This window comes from Theobroma cacao, chromosome 1, assembly GCF_053813885.1.
Source record: "Theobroma cacao isolate CCN51 chromosome 1, ASM5381388v1, whole genome shotgun sequence".
Classification (NCBI taxonomy): Eukaryota; Viridiplantae; Streptophyta; class Magnoliopsida; order Malvales; family Malvaceae; genus Theobroma; species Theobroma cacao.
This window is the reverse complement of record NC_142639.1, coordinates 37,332,904-37,351,561: the sequence shown is the minus strand read 5'-3', so window position 1 is coordinate 37,351,561 and position 18,658 is coordinate 37,332,904. Positions and strand designations below refer to the sequence as shown.

The 18,658-nt window shown below is 35.0% G+C and overlaps 2 protein-coding genes across 2 annotated transcripts; one reads left to right on the top strand and one right to left on the bottom strand.

Moving 5' to 3' along the window:
- Positions 1-5,942: 5,942 nt before the first annotated feature.
- MSH6 (MUTS homolog 6) lies at positions 5,943-14,856 on the top strand. Its single transcript, XM_018127583.2, has 21 exons — positions 5,943-7,059; positions 7,429-7,525; positions 7,838-7,943; positions 8,025-8,078; positions 8,156-8,230; positions 8,422-8,490; positions 8,617-8,700; positions 9,148-9,342; positions 9,528-10,075; positions 10,155-10,284; positions 10,532-10,623; positions 10,737-10,915; positions 10,989-11,191; positions 11,297-11,398; positions 11,818-11,980; positions 12,251-12,540; positions 12,614-12,751; positions 13,084-13,163; positions 13,255-13,354; positions 13,613-13,742; positions 14,250-14,856. Exons 1-21 carry the CDS (start codon positions 6,195-6,197, stop codon positions 14,498-14,500), a joined length of 3,951 nt encoding a protein of 1,316 aa, XP_017983072.2. The 5' UTR covers positions 5,943-6,194; the 3' UTR covers positions 14,501-14,856.
- Positions 14,857-15,165: 309 nt separating this feature from the next.
- Positions 15,166-17,750, bottom strand: PIT1 (RING/FYVE/PHD zinc finger superfamily protein). Its single transcript, XM_007051026.3, has 7 exons — positions 17,507-17,750; positions 17,317-17,388; positions 16,695-16,774; positions 16,281-16,431; positions 15,678-15,758; positions 15,504-15,599; positions 15,166-15,359 (listed from the first exon to the last, which is right to left on the bottom strand). Exons 1-7 carry the CDS (start codon positions 17,639-17,641, stop codon positions 15,285-15,287), a joined length of 690 nt encoding a protein of 229 aa, XP_007051088.3. The 5' UTR covers positions 17,642-17,750; the 3' UTR covers positions 15,166-15,284.
- Positions 17,751-18,658: the final 908 nt, after the last annotated feature.

The following is an 18,658-nucleotide window of genomic DNA, read 5'->3' as shown; positions in this document are numbered from 1 at the left end:
AGTCAATTTTTTTTTTTTAATTTCAAAGGCAACCACTGTGAAAATTCCACTTTCAACTTTGAATAATATTAAGCATATATATGTAGCAAATTAAAAAAAAAAAAAAAGAGAGAGAGAGAGAGAGAATTTGGGAGAAAAAGATGAGAACCTGAGAGATGATTACACCATCAAAGGGTGATGAGGATGGAGCCGGGGAAGGATATCTATGGCGACTTATTACTTCTGTGGGAGTGAATATGTTTTTTTTCTTCTTTCGTGTCTATGATCGATGTTGAAGAAATTAGATTTATGTGACTTTTATTCTTTGATCACAAGAATTTAAGCTCTTTTATACACTCTTATGGAAAGCCAAGATACAGACCTTTGTTTGCTCAATAATCAGTCAAAGATTTAATTAGGACTTCTTTTTGGATATTTTTTCATAATGATAATGCTTAAATAGAGGGTCAAAGATTAAAGGGAATCAATTAAGGTAAGAAAAGAAGAAATCAACGTCGGCATGTGAAAATAGAATTAGCTAAGCTGCATTCAAGTTTGATTAATAGAAGCAAGGCATGTGGGCTTCATGCAAAAGAAAAAAAAAAATAAATGTCAACAGAAGCACCAGCACATGGTAATATTTAAGATCTTGGAACAGCATTGCTGTAACTTTGTAAGAAACAGAAAAAAGAGATGATTAATTGAGGAAAATAATAATCTATATGTTTTTTTTTAAAACATAATTCATATTGATAATGACAAAAATTATAAAGATATCGATTCAAATATATTGTCATATTCAGTTTAATTACAAATTTGATACGATATTATTATGAAATAACTGTCCTTGTTACATCAAGACACAGTTCAAGGAGAACAACCTTTGAAGGTGCCCTCATGACACCACGACACCAGGGCAATCCCCCAAACGGGAAATATGTTGAGTTGAGGATAACACAAGAGTTAATCACAAGTACATATGAAATTATAAAGGTATTGTATTTATATTGGCTCCTTAATTAGATCAATATATAGATGGAATAATTATGTATGTAATTTATTATATTCATATTCAATTTAATGAAAATAATAAATTACATACATAATTCATTAAATTGAATTGTATAACCTTTCAAAAAAAAATTGAATTGTATACTTCACTAAAAAATCTTCGAGATAAGAGGAATATTATATTAATTTTGGCCCTGTCCTTTTTTTTTTTTTTAACATAATTTGCACTTGTCATACAATAGTATAAGAATAACATAATTCATGCATGTTTTTTTTTTTATGAAAAAAAATTGTCAGCTATAAATATACTAAATGATGTTAAAATCATAAAATGAATATTTAAATATAAACTACGATGATATGTGATAGACCATAGATCTAATCTAATATAATTTTTTGTTACGATTATATGAAAAGATATAATTTCCATGGACTCTTTCTTTTATTGGATTTACTTTTTACAATGATTATTATTGGAATAAAAGTGAAAAAGTTGGAATTTAATGATAGGAGATATGGTAATTACTTCCTTGTATCCTGAAGGATATGGTAACAATAAAAGAAAAAGGATTTCTTAGATACTTTTACTATATATGTGTTCTTATAAATATTTACTGTACACAAATAATTAGGGTCAGAAAAATCTTCAATCAATTCACTTAAAGTGGCCCTAATAAATGTTTGAGGTGAAAGAAATCTTAGAAATAAATAGCTTTAACAAACGTAACTGTAATAAACAATTTGGTGCCTCTTGTTTCGTTGGCAGATTTCTTTAATGGGGCTAATACCTTATTTTGTGAAGAGATAGCTAAAAAATAATAAACCTCCAAGACTAATTTCTTTAGATCGGTAAATAATATTGTCTTGCTATAGCACAACAATGTTTATGCGATGACAAAATACACTCAATTTTTTTTACGTGAAAAATAAAATTTACAATTTAATAATTTGAGAGAAATAAACTCTTATTACATCGTTCATTATCAAGATTTAAACTCTGATAAGTGGATTGTCAAAAAAAGTAAATCCTTCGTTTGTAAAAAAACCTTTGTTCGTAGTAAAGTCAGTCAATACATTTTTTTCTCTAAAAACATGACGAACATGGACATCCCATTGACCATGAAGTAGACTCTGAATTAGGTTCGAACTGAAACATGGATGAATCGACTGGGAAGTAATGGCTTGTGTCACAAGTTTATTGTCAACTTGAAGATCAATCTTTCGATGATGCAAGTCCCAAGGTAGGCTTAATCCCTGATATACTCCCAAAGTTTTGTTCGATAAGCCGTGCATTTCCCAAGCCGGAATGTGAATCCACCTTGCCATTCATCTGCAAAATTTTGAAGAACACCACCTATAGCTTTAGTTCAACAGATCGACGATAAGTGCCATTTGAGTGCAAAGAAAGCCATCTTGAAGGAATGGACCCACCAATAACTATTTCCTCTCTTTGATTTGCAAGGAGCCCTCACCCTCAACTCAAAGTTATATGTGTTAGAAAATGAGTTCCATCGTGCATGGAGATATTTAACGTTGTTCTTTGCCCCAGGTGGTCTTTTGTTGCAAGAAAGAAGACAATCACGTATAAATGGGTCACGTGATTCATAAACTCATATAGCATCATTTTTAATGTTACAAGTTTATATAGAAAATGTGGCTCTTTACAAGAGACAACGCTCAATGATTGTGTTTGGATCAGAACGATACTTTGTATTTGCTATAGTAGTAGTTATAGGGCCCACGCTTCATTTTTTCATTGGTTTAGATTGTTAGATTTTTATTCAATGGTTTTCTCTTTGTAACTATATAATAACCAATAGTTCCTTTTAAAAAGGTCGACTTTTTATGAATATAGATATCTGGGTGTTATTCTTTATCTTCACTTTTCTCAAATATTTTCTCTCCATCAAAATTTTTGATTTATTTTTAACTTGATAAATTTATCAAAAAGCAAAATTTCTCATGGTATTAGAACCCCTTAACGAGCTTAAACTACCAACATCTTAAAACCAAAATATGTCAAATAAATATCTAGCATTCCAGATAATATTACCAACTAAAAGCTTTTCATAGCATCCTCAAATTTTATTGCTACTGCAGCTCCAATATTCTCAGGTGAAAATTATTCAATTTGGGCTGTCAAAATGAAAGTCTATTTTAAAGTATTCAATCTCTGAGATATTGTGGAAATAGGATGTCAACTCTCAAAACTAAGACAACCAAACCCAACCATAGTGAAACAACATAACCCAATTAAAACAACATAGTGAAAAAAGTTTCTAAAAGATTTAAAGTATTATCATGCATTTACTCTACTGTGTCCGACATAATTTTCACCAGGATCATGGCTTGTGAGGTAACCAAGAGGCTTGAGACAAATTGAAGGATGAATTTGATGGAAGCGACAAGACTAGGCAAATTCAAATTCTTAATCTACTTAAAGCATTTGAAATATCAAGAATGAAAGAGGATGAAAGTGTCAAAGATTACATAGATAAAATTACGAAATTTGTGAACCAACTTAGATTGTTGGGAGAAAACTTGACTAAAAGAAAGATAGTTTATAAAATTATTGTGAGCTTACCAGAAAAATTTGAAGTCAAAATTTATTTTTTTGAGGACTCCAAAGATATGCCACAACTCTCAGTAACTGAGTTGATTGATACTCTTCAAGCCCAAGACCAACGAATAGCTCTAAGACAAGTAAATTCCATTGAAAGAGCTTTTGGTTGCTAAAGCAAAAGAAAAAGGCAGCAATAGCAGTCATTTCAAGAAAAATGATTATGACAAAAAATAAAGCAAAGAAAGACACTAATGGAAGACAGGAAAAGGCAAAGCAACTAATGGAAGACAGGAAAAGGCAAAGCAAAGTTTCCTCTCTATCTTTATTGCAAAAGAAAATCATTTAGAAAAATTCTGTTGGTTTAAACCCAATGTTAAGTACAGATCACGCAACCAAATGGGTCATATGGAAAAAGTTTGTAAGGAAAAAGGCACGTGTAATGAAGAGAAAGCAACGGTGGTGGAACAACACGAAGAAGAAAATGGACTTTTGTTCATGGTGAGGAAACCTGATTAATTAAATAGAGTAAATATTTGGCTTATTGATAATGCTTGCTCCAATCATATAACAAGGAGAGAAGAAAAATTTATCAACCTTGACAGAAGCTATAAGTCACAGGATGAGAATGGAAATGGTGACTGCTTAGAAATTGAAGGTTTTGGAATAGTGGGAGTGCAAATCATAACTGGTAGTAAGTCAATTGTAGAGGTCATGTGCGCGCCAAAGGTAAGCCAAAGCTTTCTTAGTGTGGACCAATTGGTGGAAAGTAATTATATTTTTATGTTTAAAGACAAATGTTGCAAGATATGTTATGCAAATGGAAATGAATTGTTCATGGTGGGAATGCAAAGTAAATGCTTTCCCGTGAGCTGGATGAAAATAAGATAGCAAGCATACAAATGCATTTTATTTGACAAGCATACATCATGGTAAATTGAATATGTTCCTACTCGTATTGTGTTGCTGTCCATATGGTATGCATTCCCTAAAAATGTAGCACCATGCTTCTCAACAATCTGGACTAGTAACGCTAGAGGAACCCAGTCACATTTAGGGTTAAAAGATTTTTATAAACATGCAGAATTGAACAGCAATCTTTCCCAAAAATAATGAAGTGAAAAGCAGTGTGGAAAAAGATATGAAATTTGGCGGATGAGTGTTTGGTTGATTCAACTTAATTAAAAATTTTAAAATTGAATTTTTATAAAAAAAATAATTAAAATCAATGGAATTATAATAAAAAAGAGAAACCGACTTATTTCAATCAATTCATTGGATTATATCAATTTGAATGAGAGTATTTTTGAAGTATATTTTAAAAATATTAATAATATGCATATACATAACATATTTTTTGAGATATATTATAAAAATATTAATACACGCATATATAAAATATATTATTCAAATTTTTTTATAGATTCAATCGTAAATTTTGAACATAAAAATTCAATAGAATTTATTAAAATAATCAAATAAATTATTTTTCTGAAATAATTAATATCAAAATTAAAAAAAATTCTATTCGAATTAATTGAATTTAATCAATTTCGATCGATTATTTTACTTTGCACCGTTAATGTTCACTCCTAAATAATAATACAGTGACTTTTTTTTTTTGTTAAGTAATATGAATCCACGTGTACATATATTTTTATGATTTCTTGTTTCTATGTGATTTTGTGTAGCAAGGCCCCTTTTGCTTTCTGCCTATGCTTGGTAAATCTTTTACCTCTTGATTTACTTAGAATAGGCAGATTTTGAGGTCTGGATACTCAGGTCTCTGGCTGTTTTTGTTTCGCTATCTACCTGTTTTTTGTTATTCATCTTCCAAATTATGAAACTACAAGCCTTTCAAAGGGAAAAATAAAGAAAGAGAAGAATGAGGCCAACTAAACAAGGGAAGAGAGGTGCACCAAGGAAAGCAGTCTTCTCCTCGACGTCGTCGTTTTTCTCGTAGTCTTGGTCTCTGATCGACAATGAGTAGCTTTTCTCGAGCTCGAGGCTTAATGGAAGTCCTTAAAGAAACAGACATTTAACCGCCATTAAAAAGGAGGATATCGGGAACTGAGGAGTTATTTTAATTTTTTAGGTAAATGGAAGCGAAATTCGGAGAATTAAAGTTCGGGGACGGTGGTGTAGCGGCAGCTGGCAAGTGAGCCTTGAGGGTGGTAGAGTGCTAACACCAAACGGTAAAGTCGTTGGGTTGGTGCGAATTATTTAGATCTGCCAACGTCATTCCTCGGCTTGGCTCAGGTCCTCAGGACCACCTACGGTCCATTTATTTGGGTTGTCTTTGGGCCTATTTGCAGTCCAACTTTTAAACTCTTTTTAATAATAATAATAATAATAATAAGTATATGAGCGTACGGTCAGTAGCCCACAAGGATGTGCAGTGCAAACTGCCCTGCATTTTCCCGAGTTCCCGCCAATGAAAAACCCTGATCAGAACATTTCCCGGGAATTCCCGCCTTATCTTACGCCTATATTCTTCCTTGCCAATGAAGGAGACATTGACGCCGCTTCACCTTTTATTCCTCTACACTTTTAAGAAAAAGTAATCACACTTTATTTTCCCAATTGTCTGTCATTTTGCTTTAAGTTGCTCTCTTTTTTATTTTTTATCAATTAATCGGGAAAAATGGCATCATCGCGTCGGCAAAGCAACGGTAGATCACCTCTCGTTAATCAACAACGGCAGATTACTTCCTTCTTCTCTAAAACCAACTCACCTTCCCCTTCTCCTACTATCTCCAAACAGACCTCTAAACTCAACCCTAACTCTAAACCTAATCGGAGCCCAAGTAAAAGCCCAAGCCCCAGTCCGACCACTCCGTCCCCCGTTCAATCCAAGCTCAAAAAGCCCCTCCTAGTTATTGGCCAAACGCCCTCCCCGACTCCCTCGACGCCGGCCGACAAATCTTACGGCAAGGAGGTTGTTGATAAGAGGATTAGGGTTTACTGGCCGCTGGATAAGGCGTGGTACGAAGGTGTGGTGAAGTCTTTTGATAAGGAATCGGGTCGGCATTTGGTTCAGTATGATGATGCGGAGGAGGAGGAGTTGGATTTGGGGAAGGAGAAGATTGAGTGGATTAAAGAAAGCACGGGAAGGCTTAGGCGATTGCGGCGAGGGGGTTCTTCTTCGGTTTTTAAGAAGGTGGTGATTGATGATGAGGATGAGGGCGTGACAGAGAATGTGGAGCCAGAGAGTGATGATAATGATGATGATTCTAGTGATGAAGATTGGGGGAAGAATGTGGAGCAGGAAGTGAGTGAGGATGCCGAGGTGGAAGATATGGATTTGGAGGATGGGGAAGAGGAAGAAGAAGAAAATGAGGAGGAAATGAAAATATCGAAAAGAAAAAGCAGTGGAAAGACTGAAGCAAAGAAACGGAAGGCGAGTGGAGGAGGGAAATTGGAGTCTGGCAAAAAGAGTAAGACGAATGCAAATGTTAGTAAGCAAGAGCTTAAGGTGTCTTTGGTGGAACCTGTGAAGAAAATAGAAAGTAAGTGGCGGAGTTTCTTGTGTACTATTCTTTTAGTTGATTGTGTTTGAAATGAGAGATTAATAATTAAAATTTTCTTCTCTTTGGGAGATGAATGAAAACGAGTATGTTTTAGTTAAAGCCAATGAGAGTTGGGGTTATTTCCCAAGTTCTTGTTGTAGCGAATATTTTCTGCTATATCTGTTCATTTTTTATGGCTGCTATCTGCATAGAAATTTATTTAACCTCGGCTTATGTTAACTAGTCTATTATTCAAAATTTTTTTGACATATAACAGATTATTTTCCCGTCTTTCTTTCTCCTGCAGAATCCACCTTAATAAATGATTCCAAATCTTTGAGTGCTGAAGAAGTGAATGTTTTACTGCAGGTGATAAGGCATCTAATGGTTTTGATAATGCTTTGGTGGGTGATGCATCAGAAAGGTTTGGTAAGCGTGAAGCAGAGAAGTTGCACTTCCTCACACCGTAAGTTCTTGTTTTGTTCTTATAATTTCCCTCAAGTGACATAGAATCTGCAAAAATATTACTATGCCTCTAGGATTTGAAAACATATATGCAGGCTTCCTTAACTAATTAGGTTTTACTAGTTCAGCCATCCGGTGTCTTATGCTGCAACCATCTAACCTATTTGATTGCCAATTAGTTAGTAAACATCTGCTTATGACATTACAAAGTGCATATAAGCTTGCTAATTGCTTTAGATTTAGAGGGAGATTGTTAACTCTAATGTAAGGAGGACCCATGTATTTAATGCTGAAATGTATTTTGGAATTGAAGCAAGGAGCGTAGGGATGCAAATAGAAAACGTCCTGAAGATGTAAACTACAATCCAAAGACTTTATACTTGCCTCTTGATTTCTTGAAGAGCCTATCAGGTGGCCAGGTAAGGGCATTCAATTGTCAAGTACTTTGAAAAACCCTTTTTTTCCTTGGCTTCTATCAAATGACCTATTTTACCTTGCAGAGGCAATGGTGGGAGTTTAAGTCAAAGCATATGGACAAAGTTCTATTTTTCAAGGTATGGCAGAGTCTACTCTAATTTATTGATGTCATTTGTCTTGTAAAGTCATTTAACATTTACCTTTGTTGGAGCAGATGGGTAAATTTTATGAACTTTTTGAAATGGATGCTCATATTGGGGCAAAAGAACTGGATTTGCAATATATGAAGGTATGGCCTTTTCTGTGTTCTTTCAACTGAAACTGGAGTGTTGTTATTTTTGGCATCGGAATTTTGTTTCATGGCCAAGGGGAAAAGATATAGAAATGAAGCAGAAGCTCCTTTGTTATCAACTCTTTAACAAATTTATTTTCCTGATATTTCTTTTTCACTATTCCTCTTACATTTACTTTCATATTTAGGGGGAACAACCTCATTGTGGATTTCCAGAGAGGAACTTCTCTATGAATGTGGAGAAATTAGCTCGAAAGGTTGGTCCTATGTATTTTTATTCTAGGTTGTAGTTCTCCCGGATGGGCTTTGTTTTGATTGCATATTTTTTATAAGCTCAATTTGTGCCATGGAGGAAACTTTACTCTAGTTTATTGACAGAACAGGGTTATCGAGTTCTTGTAGTAGAGCAAACTGAAACTCCTGAACAGCTGGAGCTTCGTCGGAAAGAGAAAGGTGCCAAGGATAAGGTCCGCATGATATAACAGAAGATCAATTTATTTTTTTTAAATTGGTTTTCCCATATTTTTCATTTTTGCCCAGATTGGCCATTGAATAACTGTACTTTTCTCTAAACTTTTGCTAATGTGTTGATTATCTATTGTCTCTGTCTGTCTAGTTGTCAAATATCATATTATCATGGTCTTAGTAGCATACTTAAATGTCTTAACTTTTCTTAGATATGTTGCTGAGGACTGTTAGATTTTCATCTGGCTTCTGGCTAGATGGTTAATGGCTCATTTCAGTCATTTGATTTACCATATATTTATTATATGTTTTTTGGGTAATATATTTTAGTTTTTTATTTTCTAAATTTGTTATTTGTCTTTGGGATACTTCTTTTGGAATTGCTTGGGAAGGAGAATTTGGTGTGGTTTGGAGCTGTATAGTCATTGATATTTTTCAATGTGTTTTAGGTTGTCAAACGTGAAATTTGTGCAGTGGTTACAAAAGGAACACTAACTGAGGGAGAGATGCTCTCAGCAAATCCTGACCCTTCTTACCTCATGGCAGTGACTGAATGCTGTCAAAGTTCAACAAACCAGAATGAGGATCGTATTTTTGGTGTGTGTGCCGTTGATGTTGCAACTAGCAGGATTATTCTTGGACAGGTCAGGACCGTTCCATTTATAATAATGTTTTATTTATGCCTCCTTTGTTCAGATCTGACCAGTAGTATGACTTGTTCCCTCTAAATAGAAAGTGCTTTAACCAACAGGATTTAAAAATGTTCTGCATATGTGATGTTTTTCATTTTATATTAAAGGGCTGATCTGCTCTGGCTTTCTGTTTCCAGTTTGGGGATGATTTTGAGTGCAGCGGATTGTGTAGTCTATTGGCTGAGTTGAGGCCAGTAGAAATTATAAAACCCACTAAACTGCTCAGTCTTGAAACTGAGAGGGCGATGTTGAGACATACAAGAAATCTCTTAGTGAATGAGTTGGTCCCATCTGCAGAATTCTGGGATGCGGGGAAAACTGTTTGTGAAGTTAAAACCATCTACAAGCGTATTAATGATCAATCAGCTGCTAGATCTGTTAATCATGTGGGTCCGAATGCTGCTAATTCTTGTGAGGGAGATGGGTCATGCTGCCTGCCAGCTATCCTTTCCAATCTACTGAGTGCTGGTGCGGATGGCAGCCTAGCACTCTCAGCTCTTGGAGGCACTCTTTATTACCTAAAACAGGCTTTTCTAGATGAGACATTACTTAGATTTGCGAAGTTTGAGTCACTTCCGTCCTCTGGTTTCAGTGGTATTGCTCAAAACCCCTACATGCTTCTTGATGCTGCTGCCCTGGAGAACCTTGAGATCTTTGAAAACAGCAGAAATGGAGACTCTTCTGGGTAAGTGTGCATCCCCTTTAAATGTTAAAAGTTGTAGTAGTTCCAAGCTTATATGTAGGCAATATATTTGTCTGTGAAGGACACTCTATGCACAATTGAATCACTGCGTGACAGCATTTGGGAAAAGGTTGCTAAAAACATGGCTTGCTAGACCATTATATCATGTGGATTTGATTAAGGAACGCCAAGATGCTGTAGCAGGCCTAAAGGTGAGTTTCTCATAAATATTCTGACTTTTTATATTTTACTAAAATTGATTTGCAAACTGAAGGTGATTACTTTTTTATTGGGTTGGGGGGGGGGGGGGGGGGGGGGTGTTGAATTTGTCTGCATAACTATTTACTCAATTTTCAAACATTCAGTTAAACTGATTAGTGTTAGGTCTTAATCTGAATCTGTGGCCCTTTTCATGATGTTTACTGCTCTGTTTACTATGTTGTCTTTTCTGCTTTCTAGGGTGAAAATCTATCATATGCACTTGAATTTCGAAAGGCATTGTCCAGGCTTCCTGACATGGAGAGGTTGCTTGCACGTATCTTTGCTAGCAGGTAAAGCTTGGATAGAAATGCATGCTCATTAATATGTATTTCATTCATGTTGCATACAGAATATCTTGAGCATTGCTTATTAGTATTTAAATTCTTATTATGTTTGAATGCAGTAAAGCTATTGGAAGAAATGCAAATAAAGTTATTTTATATGAAGATGCAGCAAAGAAGCAACTCCAGGAATTCATATCAGCTCTACGTTGTTGTGAATTGATGGTTCAAGCATGTTCTTCCCTTGGTGTCATTTTAGAAAATGTGGAGTCTACTCAGCTTCATCATTTGTTAACAGCTGGTATTGTAAAAATTATTTTCTTATATAGTTTTGCAAATATCATCTGGCAGCTTATATTTTTGACTTTGCGTAGGTAAAGGTCTTCCCAATATCCATTCAATTCTTAAGCATTTCAAGGATGCCTTTGATTGGGTTGATGCCAACAATTCTGGACGTATAATACCTCATGAAGGAGTTGATATGGAGTATGACTCTGCATGTGAAAGAGTTAAGGAGATCGAATCTAGTTTGACTAAGCACCTCAAGGAACAGCGCAAGTTACTTGGAGATTCATCAGTAAGATTTCTGTTCGGAAATGCTTGGATGTTCTGATGGTATAAGCAGTAGTTTACTTCTTGAAATGTCTTAATAAACTTTCTTTGATATGATCATCTACTACAGATCACCTATGTCACAGTTGGAAAAGATGTATATCTATTGGAAGTGCCAGAAAACTTGCGCGGAAGTGTCCCTCGGGATTATGAGTTACGTTCATCCAAAAAGGTAATTTACTTCCATTATGCATAAATGACTCCCTCTGTATGTTAAATATAAGATATTTTATCCAGTTGTTAATAGATTTCTGTTGTTATAGTACTGTCTAACAATGTTATCAAGAATCTTGCCAGAGTTGCTGCAGATGTGTTCTGCTTCTTGCTCATTTACTATTCTTAAACGTTTCACTTTGTACCTTGCCAGAGTTGTGTCAAAAATTATTCAAAATTTAGAAGTCGTGTTTAAATTTTGATGTTCATTTTTCAATTCGTGTCATCCCTTCAGATTTTTTGCTTATTAGTTTATAACCTCTGCTTGAAAGAAATCTTTTGCTATGATTAGTATGTCAAGATTACTTTGAAAGTTGATCAAATTAGAAGTAATTCTTGAATCGAGTTTCTTTGTAATCTCCTGCCTGACATGTACAGGGTTTCTTCCGGTACTGGACTCAATATATCAAGAAGGTCATTGGAGAACTCTCACAAGCTGAATCTGAAAAGGAGATGGCTTTGAAGAACATTCTCCAGAGGTTAATCGGACAATTCTGTGAGGATCACAATAAATGGCGGCAGCTAGTTTCAACAACAGCAGGTATGCTTGCCCACTTCTAGGCAAATTTGGCTGAAGCTTGGTTTCACGTTTCTTTATCATATAATCCAGTAGATTTCTTGTTATAGCACTGCTCAGCTTTAAGCTTTTTTTAAAATTTATTCCCTCTATACAATACAAACATTTATACTTGTATTTCTAGTCTATAACTTTAGTTCTGCATGTAATGACTGATTCTAAAGGAATAATTGAATTGAATGCGATATAGGTTGATTTACTTTGCATATCTCAGTTGGTGGTTGCATATTGCAGAACTGGATGTACTGATCAGTCTAGCGATTGCAAGTGATTTTTATGAAGGGCCAACATGTCGTCCTCTTATCTTGGGCTCCTCATGTTCAAATGAAGTGCCATGCCTTTCTGCAAAAAGTTTAGGACATCCTATTCTCAGAAGTGATTCTTTAGGCAACGGTGCATTTGTCCCCAATGACATTACTATTGGGGGCTCTGGTCATGCAAGTTTTATCCTTCTTACTGGCCCTAATATGGGTGGAAAGTCTACACTTCTTCGCCAAGTTTGCTTGGCTGTGATTTTGGCCCAGGTAAAGTTTTGGTTCTTGCTAATTCTAGGTTGTTTCATTATATTCAATGGCCTTCACGCTTGGTTCTCCCCAGGTAGGAGCCGATGTCCCTGCAGAACATTTCAAACTATCTCCTGTTGATCGAATCTTTGTCCGGATGGGTGCCAAAGATCATATTATGGCGGGACAGAGTACATTTTTAACAGAGCTTTCAGAAACTGCATTAATGCTGGTAATTTACTTCATTCTGATTTAAAGAAATCCATATATGTGAATTTGGTTAGGATTGTGGCATTTCATGAAAAGTGACTTATTTTGTATTTCTTCACAACTGTTCTTATCATCCTAAACATCCTTGCTGAGAAAACTATATATGTGCATGTTTTCATTTATACAAGTATTGCCATTTCTCAATCTACATGAGAAGAAATTAGTGTTTTATTTATTTATCAGGTTTCCAGTGTATTTAAGCATTGTCCAAATTATTCATTTTCCTTGATAGATGTAGAAATTGTTGATTTTACCATTTAATTTCTGTGAACATATCCATGATGGTTAATGCAGTCTTCAGCAACTCAACATTCACTTGTGGCATTGGATGAACTTGGACGTGGAACATCAACTTCTGATGGACAAGCCATTGCGTATGTTGCTTTTGTATTTAACATGTTCTTTAAATGTTTGTGTGATACTTTTGACTTAGTCTCAGTTCCTCATTTTTCAATTTCTGTGTAGAGAATCAGTTCTTGAACATTTTGTACACAAGGTGCAGTGTCGAGGAATGTTTTCAACACACTATCACCGTTTGGCTGTGGACTATGAAAACAATTCCAAGGTATGTCTCTGCTTCTTCTGTTGGATAACATTTTTTGGAAACTGAAGTTAATTGTGTTTGTACGTGAGGAGTTATATTAGGTGCAAATAGAGTGAATAACAAATTATAAACAAGTTCAGTAAAATTTTTTTGAAGTCATATGTGTCATTTATTTTGAGTGAAAATTTGTGGTTGTATGGTCAATGACTCAGTTATTTTCATGGCTTTTCAACTCTCTCCTATTATGTTCTTCATTTTTTTGCCCCATGTTTTATACAGGTCTCTCTCTGCCATATGGCATGCCAAGTTGGAAATGGAGTTGCAGGTGTGGAAGAAGTTACATTTCTTTACAGGTTGACCACTGGAGCCTGTCCAAAAAGCTATGGGGTGAATGTTGCACGACTAGCTGGTAAGGGTCTTCACTTGTAATATTAGTTCCCCCTTTTTGTGGACCTACATTTGGACTTTTGGTGATGGGGCTCATTAGCTTCAAAGGTTGCTTATAACTTTGATACAATGAAAAATATAAAATGGAGACTCACTTGAAGAACTAGAGGGTTGAAACTATAACAAAGGACCTTGCATTTACTTGTCCGACCAAGGATGTGGTATTAATTAGAGTACGTTTGCATTATAGAATTCATGTGACACATCCCATGTACTAGAAAAAGATTTAGCTTTTTGCTGAAATTTTCATGAATGGAGTACATATTCACAAAAAATTGGACTTCTGTTTATTAAGAATCTTTTGCTCTCAAGGACATAGAGGTGTGAGCCTAATGAATAAATCTTGTTCATATAAGTTCTTTGTTTGTAGAGAATCCACCGAATGAATTTTTCAAACCATTAATTAATTAATTGCAACAATTGAGCATTTGTTATGATAAATTGCAGCTCTGACTAGTAACTATTTCAGGGCTTCCGGACTCAGTACTACTGACAGCTGCTGCTAAGTCTAGAGAATTTGAGTCTGCGTATGGGAAACACAGAAAGGGATCTGAAGACGACTTGCCAATGCAAAGTTGTGCAGATAAGATGGTAGCTTTTATTCGAGAATTGATCAGCCTTACAGCAAATGCAAATTGCTTAAACACTTACGAGGATAGTTGTATCAACTCCTTGACCGAACTTCAACATAGGGCAAGGATACTTCTGCAGCAACATTAATGGAATCTTCTGGATGTATTTCATGTCTGCGGAAGTAATTCGACAGTCATTGACGTTTGTAGACTATAGAGTATTTCTTCGGGGCTGCTGGAGTATTCCTAGTTTTACCGGGTCATTATTTCCCCATTTTTAGTGATGTGAACCAGCATCTATCCACATCCTGTTTGAGCAATTAATGTGAATGCTACTATTCCCCAACATTTTGGTAAAGTTTAGCTGGGAAGGAGAAATAATATTCGTTGGGTTGAGCAACCCCTACGTAGCTGGAAAGGGTCAAATGGGTTGACCATCCCCTTATGTACATACAGTAAACATTTTTGAGAGAATTTATTGACGTGTTTGTTTCTTGAGAGTAATTTTACTATATGCATTCTGGTTGTAATGTCAATGAAGCAGTTTAAACCAAGAAAGGGAAAGGTTGTTGGTCACCCTACACCATTATATGTAAAATTTCGCTGATCAACTGACTTGTTTCGAAAGTAAATATAAATTAATCATAAACTTTGTGATAAGTTACCAAGTTAGGCCATTCATGGTACTAAGATAGAGCTGCCAGGCCTTTTTTTAAATCTCTTTATTATAGTAGGAAATGGGTTGGTGGATTGGTAGAAAGTAAAATCTGTTAATAATCCTCCATTTTTAAAAAGTAAGCTGCCGCATCAATCTGTAGGCAAAAGCACTATTTATGATTTTTCAATTCATGCCAAAAAATTGGAGACAGGATGAGCATCAGTGTAATGCTCAGATACAAATGGAAGTAATTAGAGATAATACGGTAAGAGAGTCAGTTGGTGTGGAGTTGCTGTTGCTGCTCAACATCGTCTTCATCGTCAGAGTTGGAGGTCTCCTCGTCAGAATCCTGTTACAAGAAGCAAATGAATCGAATTAGATGCAGCCGGCATTTATCTGGAAAATCGAGATTGTAAAACCTCCATTTCAAAATTTGTAAGAAACCCAGGTCGATACAGAAAACAAAAAAGTGGAAATGAGAAAGGAAACTGACATGATAATGTCGCCTAATGCTGTTTTGAACAGCTGTAATTGTCCGAACCAATATATACATTGGGAGTAAAATTCCAGTAGCTCTTAAAAAGAGTATCTGTAAAATATGCCAAAATTAGTCCTATGACGGTGATAGTAGCTTTAGGTAATCTACACATATAAAATGGATACTTACGGTAAGGAGTGCAAATGGGTAATGATCAGTTTCGCCATTGAGCACTGCAAAGAGATGTTTGACGAGCAAGACCGCAGTAAACTGCCAAGTTATTAACCATTATCAACGTCAGCAACTTTAAACTAAAACCAATAGCAACAGAATCATCATTCTCTCTCAAAGAGGGAGGGGGTGGCTACTGGGGAGGGAATAAAAGTGAAACTAAAAAATTTCAGCTATCCGTTACCGGTGGGTAGACTGTTTTCCACAGTTTGTTTCCCTTTCAAATTTCAGTTGTAGGAATGGTTGGCCCACTTTTTTGGCTGTGGTGCAACCCACCATAACCGTCGAAATTACTAAATTATAGGTGTAGTTTGAATTACACACTACACTAAAGTTACTTGTACTGATTTTAATATTACAAATTAGGCATACCCTCTTCAACTACCAGCGTGGTTGCCACTTCAAGAAAATAGTTAACCCCATTCTTTCTGATCGTTCTCCCACTTGGGTACCTTTGAAAAATACTTGACACACACACACAAAACCATTTGTTTAAATGATGATCTCTTGGAGTGATTTTCACCTAAAGGTTGAAGGTTCTAATTAGGAATGAAAACGTACAGTGAGGGCCAGTGATCGGCAGCAAGAGGCGCCTCTGTCAGCAGCAGAAGTACATTGAGAGAAGTCATTCTCGACGTTCATTCCTTCAGCTAAGGCCACCAACCTTTGGTGCTGTGGCTCAAGCTCTCTTCTTGGAATTTGTAGGCTATCTCTGAGACACAAACAATTCTTTTTTTTTAATTTTTAATACTAAATAAATATAAAAGAGACTGCTTAAAGAATTCCAGGTTTTAGTATGAGCAACTAGGCACGTTTGCAGAACAATAATTAGCGGAAAAGCATGTCTGGCTTTTTAGATTAAATTACAACACTTTTTATATAAAGATGATTTCATTTTTGTTAAAGTGAAGCAATGTTTTTTTATTACAGCACCAGCTGGCAAGCCACGCGGCTTTACCAATAAATTAAAATTACCTGATGGTTACTGCAGCTTCAATCAGCTGAGACTTCTTTGAAGGTGCTGTTACTGTTACCGTGTATCCTGGTCCATAGTCCTGCATGTAAGAAGAGATTTGATATTTATTAACTGCAAATTCTAATATATAATTAAGTTAAGATTAAATAAATCTCTGGGAATAATTTGTTTTTTCAAATAAAACAATCATAGCAATAGTTGTTTAAAACATTCTTAAAAGAGAAGTCCAGGAATCTGAGGGTATTGACATTTGATATTTAAATGAAGCAATGGAATCATAACTGGAAATCATTAAGATTTTAGTTTAGTTTGTTTAATAATGAAGAATCCAATAAAACATTTTACAATCCGCTGAATCACATGGAAGAAGAGAAGGGAGACTTAGCCAAAAAGAAAAGTTGAACAAACAGGACAAGTTTTGGACGCCCCCAAAACTCAAAAAACAGAACAAAGAAAAAGGAAAAGAACGATGAAAACAGAGTTTGAGAAAACAAAACATCCTGGTGAACAGCTAACCCAGTTTGACATCAAAGACAGAAGCGTCAAATTTCGTTTTGGTAACTAAAGCTTTGGAAAATGAATACATCTTCTTTAATTTGTTCTGATCATTAGAAGTCGAACCTGAAGACAAATTTCACAGGTTGTGTTTCCCTTCTCGTTACACCATCTCTGTATACAATCTCTATGTGCAAACTGAAAACAGCAAAAACAAAAAAGGAATTAATCATCAAAACAGAGGAAAACTCAATGACCAGAATCTGGAAAGAAGCATGAAAAAACACCAACGAGAAGAAAAAAAAAAAAGTCTTACCTTAACAGTGCCAGAACAAGCGCAAGGAGCTTCCAAGCTCTTAAAGCTTTCAAATTCTTCGTCATGGCAAATTCTACAGTGTGAAATTGAATAATTCGATGATAAATCATCAACAAACACAACAGCATCCCCCATTTCCTCTCAGCTTTCCCTTTTGTTTTTGAAAACTTAACTTTTTCTTACGGATGTTTCAAAATTTGCTCTCCTCTGTTTTCCTTTTTCAATGTCTCTCCTCTCCTTCAGAGACTGGACTTTAAATATGAGAAACAGAGCTCGAAATTCCAGAAATGCCCCCCTGTTTATCTTAACTGATAAATTATTAAATATTTTTGCTTGGCTATTTTATTTCCCCTTATTTTATTATTTTATTTGGGTTTTTTTTTTCTTTTTTTGAATGAGAAAGACTTGAGTAAACCGTGACGCGGTTTTTAGCCGGTTGTGAAAGCTGTAACTGGAACGCTTTGACTTGCTTTCATTCAAAACAAAATTTAAACATTCAAAGGTCAAACAGAACTTAAATCCAGGAAAACAGTAAACCTTTTTTTTTTTTTGTAATTATTTGTATTTGGATTAATACTTGCACAAGACAATGTAATTTGTGATGAAGTAATAGTACATTTGGATTTTCATCCTTAAAATGGAAAGGTTGTTGGAGTCTTTTGAATGAACCTTGATGAAGATAAGGTATATGCTAAATTGGTAAGAAAATAATTTATAAATAATAAAAAAAGAAATCTGATTTGCTGTTCTTAGGTAAATTTGAAAAAGAACAAACAAGTCGCCTTTTCCATTAAGAAACCCCACATTTTCGTGTTCTTATAGTAGTTCCTTGGCATTGGAGCAAGGATTCCTTGCTTGTGCACCGTGAAACAAATAGGTTTATGCCTTCGATATTTTTAATTTAATATAATACTAATTGAATGTCATAAGTAAAATATAATATTATGTAAAATGTAGAAAAATAATATTCAAGTGGATATTTGGATTTAAAAATTAGGGTTCCGTTTGATTATTTTTTTTTATTTTTTATAAAAATATAAAGAGTAAAAATATCAATTAAATGGAGCAGAAACATTTAAAATTAGATAAATATATTTTGCTATGAGAATTTTGAGAGTAATTTATTGTTCAATATTTATGGTCTTGCAAGGT

Coding starts and splice junctions, on each gene's coding strand:
- MSH6 (XM_018127583.2), top strand. CDS start 6,195: ATGGCATCATCGCGTCGGCAAAGCAACGGTAGATCACCTCTCGTTAAT. Junction 8,491..8,616: donor TGGAGAAATTAGCTCGAAAG/GTTGGTCCTATG, acceptor TTGACAGAACAG/GGTTATCGAGTTCTTGTAGT. Junction 10,076..10,154: donor AGAAATGGAGACTCTTCTGG/GTAAGTGTGCAT, acceptor TTGTCTGTGAAG/GACACTCTATGCACAATTGA.
- PIT1 (XM_007051026.3), bottom strand. CDS start 17,641: ATGGGGGATGCTGTTGTGTTTGTTGATGATTTATCATCGAATTATTCA. Junction 16,432..16,694: donor GAAGCTGCAGTAACCATCAG/GTAATTTTAATT, acceptor TTTGTGTCTCAG/AGATAGCCTACAAATTCCAA. Junction 15,600..15,677: donor ACCCATTTGCACTCCTTACC/GTAAGTATCCAT, acceptor CATATTTTACAG/ATACTCTTTTTAAGAGCTAC.